Below are 13,620 nucleotides of genomic sequence, written 5' to 3' on the forward strand. Positions count from 1 at the left end.
TTGATTCTCCTTTTACAGTTAGATGGCAATGTAACTAATTGGTATACAATTCGGGTCCCTGGAAGTGAAAACGAACTTAGCCTTACGGAACTGGAACCTTCCAGCCTATATGAAGTTTTGATGGTTGCAAGAAACGATGCTGGTGAAGGTCAGCCTTCCATGCTTACTTTCCGTACTAGCAAAGGTGAGAAAGCTTTTCTTATACTATTGATCATTCCCTGAAATATTTCAGGTGACACATTTTTTCTGAAGTTCGTATGTGTGGAAACTTCTGACATGTCCCCCCTCCCCCAAAGCAAGCTATATTTTCTACAGCGTCGGTCACGTTGTTGAAATTCCTTGCTCAGAACCATCAGGTGGGTTGGCTCCTGTACTCAGTGAGTAGCTATCTATTCACAGAACAGGCTCTTCCAATACTTGCTCACTTGCAAGCCCCAAATTGTTTCAACAGGCTTCCTCTGCAAACAATTCCTTCTCACTTCCCAGAGCAGCAGGGGAAATGCCAAGGCAGGGTGAGGATCAGATTCCCCCATCCCATGAGCAACTCTATCAAAGATGTTTCATATGTGGAAGGGCATTTTTTAAACATTCCACTTCGATACACTTCTTTGCTTGCAGATGCTCAAAGTCTCTTCTGAGCTTATTCCAGCAACTAACTTTCATGTGGGAGCTTTCCTTAAGTAGCAGTAATTAAATAAAACAACATCAGTAGAATATTCAGTCAAATGGGGTTTGGTTCAGTATTTTTGTTGCCTGCTTGCATAGAACAAGATGTAAATAAGTAGATGAGATGTACAGTAGATGACTAACACTTGCTAAAAAAAACCTCAAAAAGTACGTTGGGACATTTTAAATTATTTATTGAGTATAGTTTTTTTTTCTCTTAGAAAGATCCTCCTTCTCAAGAACCTCACAGACTCCCTCTCAACCAATTGGCATTCCTAAACATTCTGTCATTCAGGAAGGAACAACCAACAATTTTGGCGTGGTCCTTCCAGATCTATCTCGACATAGCAGTGGTAAGTGCCACCAATAAATGTGTAAATAAACAATACAGTTTTGAAACATTGATTTTAACCACCTTTTGAATCTTCTGTTCTGCATTTCCAGGGTCACTTGTGTGTTTAACAAAGTAACTTCAAAAGAAAATAAGAGAAAGCCTTCTCCGAACACTGAACTCTTCCTTGGAATTTAGTTCGGTGATAAGAGTATATGCTTTGCATGCAGGCCATCTAGCTTAAAGATCAGGTAGTAGATGATTCACCAGTGCCTGGAACCTGGAGAATAATAACCTATCTGTCTGTCATAATAAGATGGATGGAAAATAGACTGAAATTGTGTGAGGTAGCTTCCTTTGTTCCAGTTAATGATTTTAGGCAGTATTGCGAGAAAACATTCCTGCTCAAAGTTTTGTGAAGCTGCTGCTAATGAGAGTAAGTGGATCATCTAATCTGCCTTTTTTTGGGAAGTAATCAGTTCTTCTTTTGAAGCAATACATTCTGCTTCTGGGCATTACATAGTTCTGCTGTAATAGCATAATTATGCTTGATTCAAACACACTTTTTTTGTTGTGGCAATTTGCATGTTATCAGGGCTTTGATTATTCCACTATTTTTCCGTGCAATTTGTTTTATGCAGCAGGGGCTCCTTGACCGTAGCCTTAGATTATATGCCAAGGTTCTGGAATTAAGAGAATTTATAATTAGTTAAATGTTTTCTGTTACTAAATTAAATGTTAATATAAGGGCATGTTCTGTCACTCTGGCTGTATTGCCAAAATGTGCAGATTTTATTATTTATTTATGAGATTTATGGGCTATCCCAATATGTTATAACTGGGCAGCTTACAAAATACAATACAAACACAGTATATATCATCAAATGATGCCCCCCAAAAAGCAACAAACAATTAAAAAATTAGAACATGACACATCACTCTAAAGCGTTTCAAGATAGATTATTATTGTAATTGATTTGAAACAATACTGTCAGGTTTCGAAGCTTGAATACGATATCCGTTCTGTTAAAAAATGTAAAGAGCATTCTGAATTATCTGAGTCAATGTACAAAGGTAAGTTGGAAACTAATCTTAAAAATATACAGTTTTTCAATGTTATACTGTATCTTTCTCTTCCAAATTAAATCTTTTCCTTCATGGTATGTCTTGTATAGTTTGATAAAAAACATACAATAAAGATTGGAGATAATATCTCAGATTATGGCTATAATCAGACTTACTAACATTCCTTTTCTCCCTTCTTTCTGTTTCCACTGCTATCTAACTTCAAGTGAGTTCAGTAAGTATTAATATAAACTGCATGGTTTTGAATACTAGCTCTTTTTTCTTTTGGTGCCTTTGAGTCAGTTTTTGACTCCAGGTAACTGCCTGGACTAGTCCCTGCAATTTTCTTGGCAAGATTTTTCGAAAGTAGTTTGCCATTGCCTTATTCGTAGGGCTGAGAGAGAGTGACTGGCCCAAGGCCACCTAGCTGCCTTCGTGCCTAAGGTGGGACTAGAACCTACAGTCGCCTGGTTTCTAGCCTGGTGCCTTAACCACTACACCAAACTGGGTAAGGGCTTAAAGTCTGCTAATAGTTCATAGAGATATTGATTGATTGTTTGATTGATTGATTGATTGACTGATTTTTATCACTGCCCATCTCTCCCCCAAAGGAGGGACTCTGGGAAGTTTACAACAAAAATAAAGTTTTCATGAATCTAGGAATTTCAGTTTACATTTTAGACTCTGTCGTGCAAAAATTACTAAGCTGCTTTGAAATAAGTTGAATTTATTTTGGTATTAACTAGTTTCTGTGTCCGTTTCTTTGATTGTGAATTAAGTAACACAATTCTCTTTGGTGCGCTAATGCTTCAGGATCTGTATGTGCTGGATTAATTCACTATTGTTGCATAGTGTTGTCAATAAGCTGTAGCAGTTAATACACCTTTTTGTTTGTTCGATTCATTCCATAATTAGCTTTGATTCTCTGTCTTGGAAAACTGAAAAAAAATCATTCCCACTTGCATTTCAGGAAGGATTTTCTAGAGTTAAGTTACATTGTGTCAGCTGTGTAAGGTAGACCAGACTAAGAAACCAATGCCACATAGGTCGGGGGTACTTTTGCTGTAGCAGCTATAGTAACAGAATTTTGCAAGCCGAACGTGCTTCCACCCTCCCTCCCTTTATCTTAGTGTGAACTAAGGAGGGGCCTGTCTGAAATGATTACTCAAACTAGTTTCTTGGAATGGGTTTCTCTGCTTCTCTGTTGCGTTCATAGTGGTTCTTCTTCCTGTCCTTCAAGGCCGTTCCCTACGCCCTTTAGACATTTTTAATTTGACTGACAGATGTTCAAACAACATACAGGCATATAAAACAAATGTATGTGTCACAATTTTATATGAAGATTTGTCCATTTTCTTTTCTAGTTCCTGAGGCACCAGATCGGCCTACTATTTCAGCAGCATCAGAAACCTCTGTTTATGTCACTTGGATCCCACGTGCAAATGGTGGATCACCTATCACTGCCTTTAAAGTAGAATATAGACGTATTAACAGAAATAATGAATGGCTAGTTGCAGCAGATAACATCTCTCCTTCTAAACTCTCAGTGGAAGTTGGCAATTTGGATCCAGGTACTCATATACATGCCTTGTCCTGATGACTGCAGGTCATCTGCAGTATTAGTGATATGTTGTCCAGAAGTGATACAACCTAGCTGAAAATCCTGTTGAACCCTATGAATCTGATCTTAATGCCACCAATTTGAATACAATTCAGGAAGGTTACCAGTTCCGTGGCTTATCAACTGTAAAATCTGTTGCCAGCAAGTACTTGTGCAGCATTCTTAAATTAAGCATGATAGGGCTATCTGATGAGATCGTAACTATCAGAACTCACCTTACAGTCAATGAAGATCTGCATGTCTGTGTCAAGACTATGCCCTGCTACCTGTTTGTCCTGGTAAAAAGTAATCAGCCCAATATTCAGCCAGGGTAGGTGTTACTTGAGGACAAGGGTGTTGACAGACCTAGGCCTAGAGCTACATAAATAGAGGATGGACAAGATGTGGCCCTCCTGGTGTTTGCTGAACTCCGGTTTGCCTAGACACCATGGCGAGCAATGGTAGAAGTAGCAGTTCCAACAACTGGAATTCAGTATGTTGCCCTTTTTCCTTACCCAGAATGGTGTTTATTTAATCGCTGTCTCTCTCTCTCTCTCTCTTTTTTTTCCTGAAAGGAACTGCATATAAGTTCCGTGTAATTGCTATTAATAATTATGGAGAAAGCCCACGAAGTTCTCCCTCTCGATTGTATACCGTGGCAGGCTTTACCAACCGATACTCCAACCGCCCCATCGCAGGACCTCATATTGCTTATACTGAAGCAGTCAGTGACACCCAGATCATGTTAAAGTGGTCTGTAAGTATCCAGATGTTCTTCTGGAAATAATGTTTTGTGTTTTTGAAAAGATACAAGGGGTATGAAAAAACAGTTTTGCTCACTAACCACCTTAGAACAGAGATCTGTACTCTTAGACTCTTCTGTGTAGACAGTGCTACATAAAGAGCATGGAACATGCATTCTGTAAATGCTATTCTAAATGGGTTGTCATTAAACAGTCATTTTCCTTTTAGCCAGTTTATATTGTTTATTGTTTAGTGCAATATGAAAGATAAGATTGAGTGATGAGAATATAATGGAAGACTCAAATGAAAACAACATTAAATGCTGATATCCAATTAAATTTTCTAATTTGGATTCTAAGAAAGTATAGTTGTTTCTGTTTTTAATTATTGTAAGTTAATTTTTAGAATTGAAGATGGAAATACACTATAAAATGAAACAACTCTTTCCCTGTGTAGCAGTTTAGTTTAAATTGCTTTTTGGAGTTTAGTTTATCAATGTCATTGAATTTGTCTTCCCCATACTCTCCTTCATTCCTTACTGGGTGTTCTGAATTCTCAAATGTTTAAGCATTTTTGTTTTAGTACATTACTTCAAGTAACAACAACACACCTATCCAAGGATTTTACATTTATTATCGTCCCACGGATAGTGACAACGATAGTGATTACAAGCGAGATGTTGTAGAAGGTAAGATTCATGCACACCTAAGTCCCTTGAAGTGTTCCTTAATGCACGGAGGCCTGATTAGCTTGTACGTAAATATTGTCCTTGTACAATTATATTTCTTACTAAGACCGTGTAATAATAACCCATTGGATACACTGACTAGAAATTCTGAGCGTTCTGCTCATACTTTTAGAGAGCAATGGGTTAGAGAAGGCTGATACAGAAGATGCCAATTTGCCAAAACTTGTCATAAGCCTGAGCATATAAAAAATGATTTATCCGTGATTTCCAGAGAGTACCTAAATAAAACATTGGCTTTGAATTTAACACAATAAATAATTTTCACAGGTGAACTTTCTGCTGCTTTACTCTGTGTATGTGCATCTGTGAATGTCTATATGTGCAGACAAAATATTTATATTTGTAAATCAGTAGAGAGCTATAACATACCAAAGTACAATACCAGGAATATCATCAACAGCAAAGAAGGAGGTCATCAGGTTTGACTCCTGAAGACTTTATGCACATGTTGTGGGATTGTCTTGGTACAGAAGTGGTTTGCAATTGCTGTCTTCAGGGTTTGTGTGTGTACGTGTGTGTGTATTTCCCAGTCTAGCCTTTAGCCTTGATGCTCTCCAGTCTCCCATACAAGTAGGTGTTAGGCCTGGCCCCATTTAGCTTCCAAGCCTAGAAGAAATCAGCCAGGTCTGCCTAAATAGACTTAAGACCCAGAATTAGAGAATGCAATGAGTCCTAGGCCCCATTATCTATTTCATAGCTTTAAAAAGCTATTGTGGAAGAGCAGGACTTCAACAACAAACAGAGCTAATCCAGCATTTCACGTAGACCTGCCTTGCCATGCTGTGTACTGGTGAGATTCCAAAACCTGAACTGTATCCTGCCAGATTTTCTTGTTGCGGTTTGTTGCTTATCTTCCACCTTTTCATGAAAAAGACAGATCCTAAATTTGGGAATTAATTGCTTTTTCCGCACATACGCGAATGCAGTTTCATAGATCTTTAGCTTTTGTGTCTTAAATTATAAGAACGCTTTCTGTACCTTTTTTATAACTCACCCTATTTGAAAGAGTATAGTTGTATTAAACAGTATCTCCCTATGTCTCCCCCCTGCCCCCCCCCAGGGACAAGACTGTGGCACTTGATAAGCCATCTACAACCTGAAACATCATATGATATTAAAATGCAGTGTTACAACGAAGGAGGAGAAAGTGACTACAGCAACGTGATGATGTGTGAGACTAAAGGCAAGAAACAGTTGTTGCTTCTGACTAAATCTGGCTTATTGTTGTAAGCAAACTTGGTCAGTCTCAAAAAGAAATATTTATCAAAGGGGAAGGAACGTTGTGTAACTAGAGTATATCTTATTGTGCCTTTCTGAATTGAAACAGCGCTCTTTAAACTGAAGGCATGTACGTTAATGTGGCAATCTTTGCCCTCTCATTTTTTTCATCCTTCGATGGTTTGTGATTATTTATTATATCCCAAAACAAATGCATCTAATTAATAGCATTCTGCAACTTGCGGGCTTAATAATTTTAAGATATTTTCAGTTGTTGCTGAAGTTCCACGTAAGGCCAGAATGGCATGAATTTGCCATTTAAAATTTATTCATGAAACCTTTTTGTTTTGTTTCCAATTAGTGAAGCGCTTGCCTGGAGTATCCGAATATCCAGTAAAAGACCTTAGTACACCACCTAATTTCCCTGACCGTGGAATTGGGAGCAATGCAGGTCAACCAAATGGTCCAGCCCGGAGTAGCAACATGTTGTATCTCATTGTAGCCTGTGTCCTTGGAGTGATGGTTTTCATTTTGATTGTCTTCATTGCCATGTGTTTATGGAAGAACCGTCAGCAAAATGCCTTGCAAAGTAGGTTACTTTTCATACCCAATGACATTTTATTGTATCATCTATAAGGAAATTTATAACATTACATCTTGCCCTGCTTTGTCAGTACTCTGGAAGAACAAGATAACTTTTATGTGAGTTTACATTTCTCAGCCTGCAAATCCTCTGTAACCTAGTTTGTAACAAAATACTGTGCAGTAGCAGTGAAAACGAAGCACCAACTAATAAAGATCTCCTATGGTTATGACTCAGTTTATTTGTTAGCCATCTTGATATCATCTAATATTTTATTTAACCATGTTTATTAGTGATTTTACATTCTCTTCTCTTCTCTAGTGCTTAATATTCCTGGCCCTGGCCATGATAAAATTGATTGATTGATTGATTGATTGATTGATTTGTTCGTTCATTCGTTTGTTCATAATGGCCTTGGCTGACAAATTTATTAAATTCTGTAATCCATAAGTTTTGCTATGTATTTTTATCATGATCCCCACTCAAATGTGAATATAAGTAAAGAGAACAAATTTGTAATAGTGCAATGAGATCTAATGCTTACTCTGACCCCATGCCTTCCTGATTTGGCTAATGGGGATTAGCTCCTGAAGGGCTTCATATTTTTCTTTTCTTTTCTTTTGAAAAGTGCAGCAAACTATGCTATTTGCTTTAAATTACATTTAGGGAGGTTCTTCCTGTTGTAAGATTTGCTATCAACTGAAACTATTAATTGACATTGTATATAAACTGTGCAGTGAAAAACAGGCCAAGATCCTCCTTTTGCTGTATATCAAAGTTAAGTTGCAATTTCTAGAAGATTTCTTCTTTCTTGCTTCTATAGAGTATGACCCTCCTGGCTATCTCTACCAAGGTGCAGATATCAATGGACAAATGGTTCAGTATACAACTCTACCAGGCACAAACCGTATTAATGGTGGCATACATGGAAACTTTATCAGTAATGGAAAACATAATAATGGGTGCCTTCACCTCCATCATAAGGTTCCTAATGGAATGAATGGGATCATGAATGGTGCTATCAATGGAGGAACTGGTGTTTATCCAGGACATTCTAACTCCCTCTCCAGAGCACACGTAGAATATGAACACACCCATCACATAGGAAATGTAAGTAAACTCTATGCTTTATAGGTCAGACGCTTGAAGCTTCGATTCTTGTGAACATTAGGAAATGAAAGTGAAGGTGTTACTCCACTTAAGAGATATGTTGCAAATGTCATAGTATCCCAGTATCTTGTTCTTGAAGATCTTATTACTGGACACCTGTTAAAGTATGCTAAAATTACTGAAATTAAAGACTTCATCATGAAAGCAATAGATATGCACTTAAATATACACTTTAAAAGTTGTCTTTGTTAATGTAATACTTGGAAACTTGAACACATGCATTTGCTGATAAGCTGTATGTTCCTCCTGTACCCTCATTTTTGTATAGACCCTGAGTTACTGAATTCATACTAGAGTTTTCTAATGTAAACAATATTGTTGAATGGAAATATACAATGGATTTGTAATTCCTGTGGTTTCTGAGAAGTCTGTTACCAGGCAAAGATGCATGATTTTGTTTAAACTTTCAGAGTTTCTAGAAATTAAAAATTTAGTACATAAGAATAAAGTTTTTGTATATAAATTTGTGAAGTTGATTGAACAGGTTCAATTAAGTATTTGAACAGGTTCAATTAAGTATTTAATTGAACTTCAGATGGACTAGGTTTGAAGTGCTTTATTTTATATTGCATGTTATTCACTTGATGCTATTTTATCAAGTAGTTAATATGCATATGTAAATCTAGTGTGAAGTGTATTAGAGATAATAAGCATTTAATTAGAGGTAATTTGTACTAAGTTTCCATGTTTGTTTTTGAGTTGTATCCTGCAGTGTCTTTCTGCCAAAAGAGTAGACATTACTGGCAGATCAAATCTGTCCTCTCCCAATATTAAGGGATCCTCCACAGCAGATTTAAATGGGGCCAGAGAGGCAGAAAAATGGAATTTTAATCATGAGAGCAGAAATCTGTTTCAATAATGTTGGATGTAGCTTTTTGTGTTCTTGAAAGCTACTTTCAGATAATAATGATAAATTAACTGCCCATTTTTACACCTTAGCTTTTATGTCATAATAGTAATGGCATTTGTCCTTGGGATACCCTTCCCAACCTCTTATGTTGAGATTTTGATGATACTGTAATGTGAGATTAGGGTATTCCTAGCAGACAGGTGATTCGCTTTTTTAAAGAATTTGCATAGATTTGACCTGTGCCAAAATCTGTCTCTTCCTCTTCTTCCTCAGCCACAGCATAATATCTGCTTTCCAAACAGCTGAGACTGGAGCTGATGTCATTTTAAGAATGAACTATTCTAATCCTGTCTGTTTTGAAAAAAACAGTTCTTAGGATATATTTTTATTATTTAGTCTACTTTAAATTGTGCTTTCCTTACCAATGGTGCTCATGCTAAACTGAAGACAGTTGAGATAGTGGTTTAAGATCTGAGGGTGAAGAATGCAGGTTTATATTAAGTTGTTCTTGCTGCTTGAGTAGCAAGAGATCAGGAGGAGCTGCTAGGTTAGAGGTCCTACACAAAACTGTTTGAATGTTTTATGAGAAACAAGGAATGTGTTCAGAAATTAAGTAACATCATCTGCTTCTACTGGGAGGGTGATAGGGCAATTGTTTGCTCTGGTAATTGAACATAAACACTTCATTTCATGGAATAACAGATTGCCAGAAGTACAAGAGTTGCTGTTCAGATAACCTTTTAAGTCTCTCACAGTCTTCATGTTACCTTGTTGTGGCATCCTTAGATCCTTAAGACCCATTTAAAGGCTAATCCAAACATTGATTTTAGAAATATTTAAATGTAAGCATGTAGGGGAGGGTGGATGCAGCCACTGTGAAATTAAATTAGCGGCTGGGTGGGTGTACTGAGAAGACAAACTTAAAACAGGTGTTCAAGACTTTGCTTTAGATGCTTCTCAAAGGCCTAATTCTCACATTTAGATTTAACTCTGAGTAACATTATTTCATTTCACTCAAGTAGGAAATCCCTGCATTCAACAGTATGCAATTATTTCAAAGATTCCAATGCTTATATTGGTCAATGTCTTTGAGAATTTTAAAACCATCTGTTGTGGCTATTCATCACTTACTGAGTTTAGTCAGTTCAGATCATGCTTTTCTTCCTAGAGGTGTGCCCTTCATGCCAAAGTTCTGAATAGAAAGTGAGAATCTGCCCTGAAACACTGATTTTGCCCTTTGTGCTAAAAAAAAAAAAAAGCCCTCACAAGTACTAAACAAATGTTATAGAATTGAAGATAGTGGGTACATAGGCAATATTTTCAAATAAGGACTTGCAGCCTCTTCACAGAATTATAGTTCCCAAGATTCACAAGTGAGGAAAAGCTACCCTTCTCCCCCCAAATAATTTAATTATTTTAGCATACGGGCATGCAGCAACTTGGAAAGAATTGTTGTCTTGAGTTTTGTCTTCCAGTAATGGATCTGAATATTTAAAATGCAGATTTCTAATACTACCTGTGCTGCCCTGTCTGCAAGTATTTCTCAGATCTCTCATATACATAGTGTTTAGCAACGAGGTGTGTGTTAATAAAATCCATAGTCCATAGAAACGCCAAGAATTGGACACGATTGAACGGATAGCATCATCACCACGTGTTAGTAATGGTATTTTTTATTTGCAGAGGTTCTGCATCCAAAACCAAGAGCTCAGAAATCCCCCTCGGCCTCCTTCTCCATCACTTTTGGCTGACAAATTAATGCATCTGTAAAAATACAGCAGATTTCAAACCCAGAGTTTAGTCAAGCAAGCTGATCTAATTGGAATAATTAGAAGAAACTGGGACAGACTGATTATATTTCATCGGTCATACATGCAATATCCTGCCTCCACCAACAGACAGTCGTTTCCAGTAAAGAAAAATTCCCTCCATGCCTATCATCCGTGTGTGTAGCATTTTCAGTTTTTTTTCCTATGAAACTTAGGCATTTCAAGCTGAAAATAAGCCCAGGGAAATTATGATGTACATGTCTAAGCTACAACTTTTGCTTTGCTCTAGTACAAGTGCTGAGATTTCTGCTTTACAAAACAGAACTTCTGGCAAGGCTGTATGCTTTCCCTTTCAAACGAATGGCAGTCTTTGTTATAGAACATAATGAAATATACTGTGCCTGCTTGCTTAAGTGTTACTTACAGAATACTTTAATTTTCAAATATTTCCATTCCCCCATCACGCAGGGTGGTGAAGTATACACATCGGTCCCCCAGACGGACCCTTCAGAGTATGCCAATTGCAGGAACTGTCGGAACAATAACAGGTAACCAGACAAAAGAGAGAACAAAATGGTCTTTGGATCTCTGAATTTGAGCCTCCACAGATTAGTAATTCCCACTATGTACCGCATTTAGCAACTGCGTCTTGATATTTGCATTATTACCATTCCAGATTTACACATGGAGGATGCTATATGGTTTCTAGAAACTGGCATCCTGAAGACCTTCCTGCTTTAAGGAATTTAAATCCCTTAAGTTTTAACTGCGGAGCTAGCTCCAGCCAATTATACGTAGTAAGGGCAGTTTTGTGCTACATAGGGCACCACACATTAAACAGCTGCAAGATTTGCTCGAACTATTTTATTTATTCAATTTTGATGCCACCTGACTCCACCTCTGGGCTGAACTACGAGATGTACCCACAATAGCATTTTGTTTAATTTTAAAATCTCTGCTTTGTAAGTTGTGGGCACATTTCTTCATGAAATTAGCCATTCCTTAATATAGGAAACAGTACAGCCTGGCATATTAGTTGTAACATTGAAATGGAAATGCCTTGATAGAAGCAGGCACTTTTTGCTCCGAAAAGAGCAGAGTAGCTCATCTTGATCTAATTTAGATGCCCTGAATTCCAAGGAAGCACAAAAATAGTTTTCAGCCTTATGGCTGTTTCTTGAACTAGCGGTTATGCTGGATATAATATTATCCATGGTGGTTGTCTCAACTTCACTCTTTTGGGGAAGCTGCCAAGTCCTCTTGCCCTCCTTCACCAACAGGATTATGAAACAAGAGCCTGAGCGGGCATGTTCAAGGCTCTGGCTTTTCCATCCCCACTGCAAACTTTCTGTTGATGTGTCAGAAGTTGCCTCATAGAAAACTTGGGCTGCATGAAGAAGTGCAGAGGGAGGATTCAGAAATCCAAGCCCATTTGTGGAAGATTACCCTGTATTACCTTCCGTCCCACCCATTTTCCAATTTCTCATTAGCAGGTTTTAACCACAGTGGCCGGCTTGAAGTTGTTAGTTGTCTCAGAAACCATAAAGAATTCCCAGAAGGAGTGCTTTGGTCTTGCGTGGTGCACTGCTGTCCCTTGCAGGCCCTTAAACCAAATAAACTCAATATTTGTGGTTGAACACCAGTATTTACTAGCCACCCTGTTCAAAATAAACGTGAAATAATAGTTCCGCTTTGTAAATCATAAAATGTGTTCCTTGTGTTAGCTGTATATTTTAAGGTTAGTGGCTCATGCAGTAAGGGAAAAGCTTTCATGCAAATACTTTTAACATAGCAGAATTGAGCCATTTTTTTCCTCTTCCATGTGAAACAAGCAAAAATTAACTTGTTTAGGTGTGAGCCTGTCTTCATTCTTTTGCTTCAGTTTAAGTAAACACAGTCTAAAATGGATTGATGGACTACAAAATTTTATAGCAGCTCTCTGCTGGTAGTTGACTTTTTTGCTCTTGATATCTCACAAGGCACCCTAGTCTTTCCACGTCGAAGACACACATAATGACAACCCTGGGATTGTGCGACCTGTGCTTGGAGTTGCCTGCGTTATGAATAAGACTTGTATTTAGGTGTTGACTACTGTAGTCGCTCAGCCCCCAGCACACCAGGCACTTATAATGGGTTGCTTTGTGAAAGAGATGCATCACTTTTCCAATAAAATCAAACTGAAAGACAAAGGTTTTATATGGTGCAAAACATAAAGTGTTGGATTATGGTTCAGGTTCAAATTAACTCTTAGCTATAGAACTCACTGGGTGGCAAAAATAAAAGTTAAAATGTGCCAACTCAGCTTGGCAACCAAAAGTCAGATTTTTTTGGTTCTTGCAATATTGCTTTAAATACTCAGAATTATGCTACGTTGCATCATAGCTAAGTTCCACTACGTCTGTGTGTGTACTTACAGTTTACCTAAAGATGAAAAATTAAGAGAACTTTTGGTGTAATACTTGCATTAGAAAAATGGGAGAATGTGGCACTTGTGAAGTATGCAAATTGTAGTCACAGTGACAGTTGTTTCCCTGTTTGAATATGAAGCTAGATTATATGTTTGAGTCTTAAGATGGGAATTGGGATATCCTCTGAAGGTGATAAAAATATGTGTAGGGTAACAGAGTCCCAGGTACTGCAGTTATTCACTAGTGTTGGGAAACAACTGGGGCCTAGAACATCTCTTCTTATTTTTACGTAAGCAACAACTAGAGAATATGCTTCTTAGTTTCTGCTTTGTCAACATGCCTTGAGCAGCTAGACAATTCCCATTGACCTCAGTCAGGCAAGAGAATTGGAGGAATGCATGAGGAGAAGATAATTTGCCTCTGGATTCTTGAGCATCCCTTATGTTTCCATTCACAGATTTTCACATC

At 37.7% G+C, this 13,620-nt stretch overlaps 1 protein-coding gene across 1 annotated transcript in view; it reads left to right on the forward strand.

The window, feature by feature from the left end:
* The window catches only part of CDON (cell adhesion associated, oncogene regulated), a 43,088-nt gene that overhangs the window by 23,325 nt on the left and 6,143 nt on the right, over positions 1 to 13,620 (forward strand). The window contains exons 10-18 of the mRNA XM_063311442.1: positions 19 to 184; positions 888 to 1,019; positions 3,427 to 3,633; positions 4,238 to 4,419; positions 4,989 to 5,094; positions 6,215 to 6,337; positions 6,734 to 6,961; positions 7,779 to 8,065; positions 11,213 to 11,292. Of these exons, the coding sequence (XP_063167512.1) occupies positions 19 to 184; positions 888 to 1,019; positions 3,427 to 3,633; positions 4,238 to 4,419; positions 4,989 to 5,094; positions 6,215 to 6,337; positions 6,734 to 6,961; positions 7,779 to 8,065; positions 11,213 to 11,292 (1,511 nt within the window). The remainder of the gene's footprint in view (positions 1 to 18; positions 185 to 887; positions 1,020 to 3,426; positions 3,634 to 4,237; positions 4,420 to 4,988; positions 5,095 to 6,214; positions 6,338 to 6,733; positions 6,962 to 7,778; positions 8,066 to 11,212; positions 11,293 to 13,620) is intronic.

The sequence above is a fragment of the Candoia aspera genome, chromosome 9 (genome assembly GCF_035149785.1).
Source record: "Candoia aspera isolate rCanAsp1 chromosome 9, rCanAsp1.hap2, whole genome shotgun sequence".
NCBI lineage: Eukaryota > Metazoa > Chordata > Lepidosauria > Squamata > Boidae > Candoia > Candoia aspera.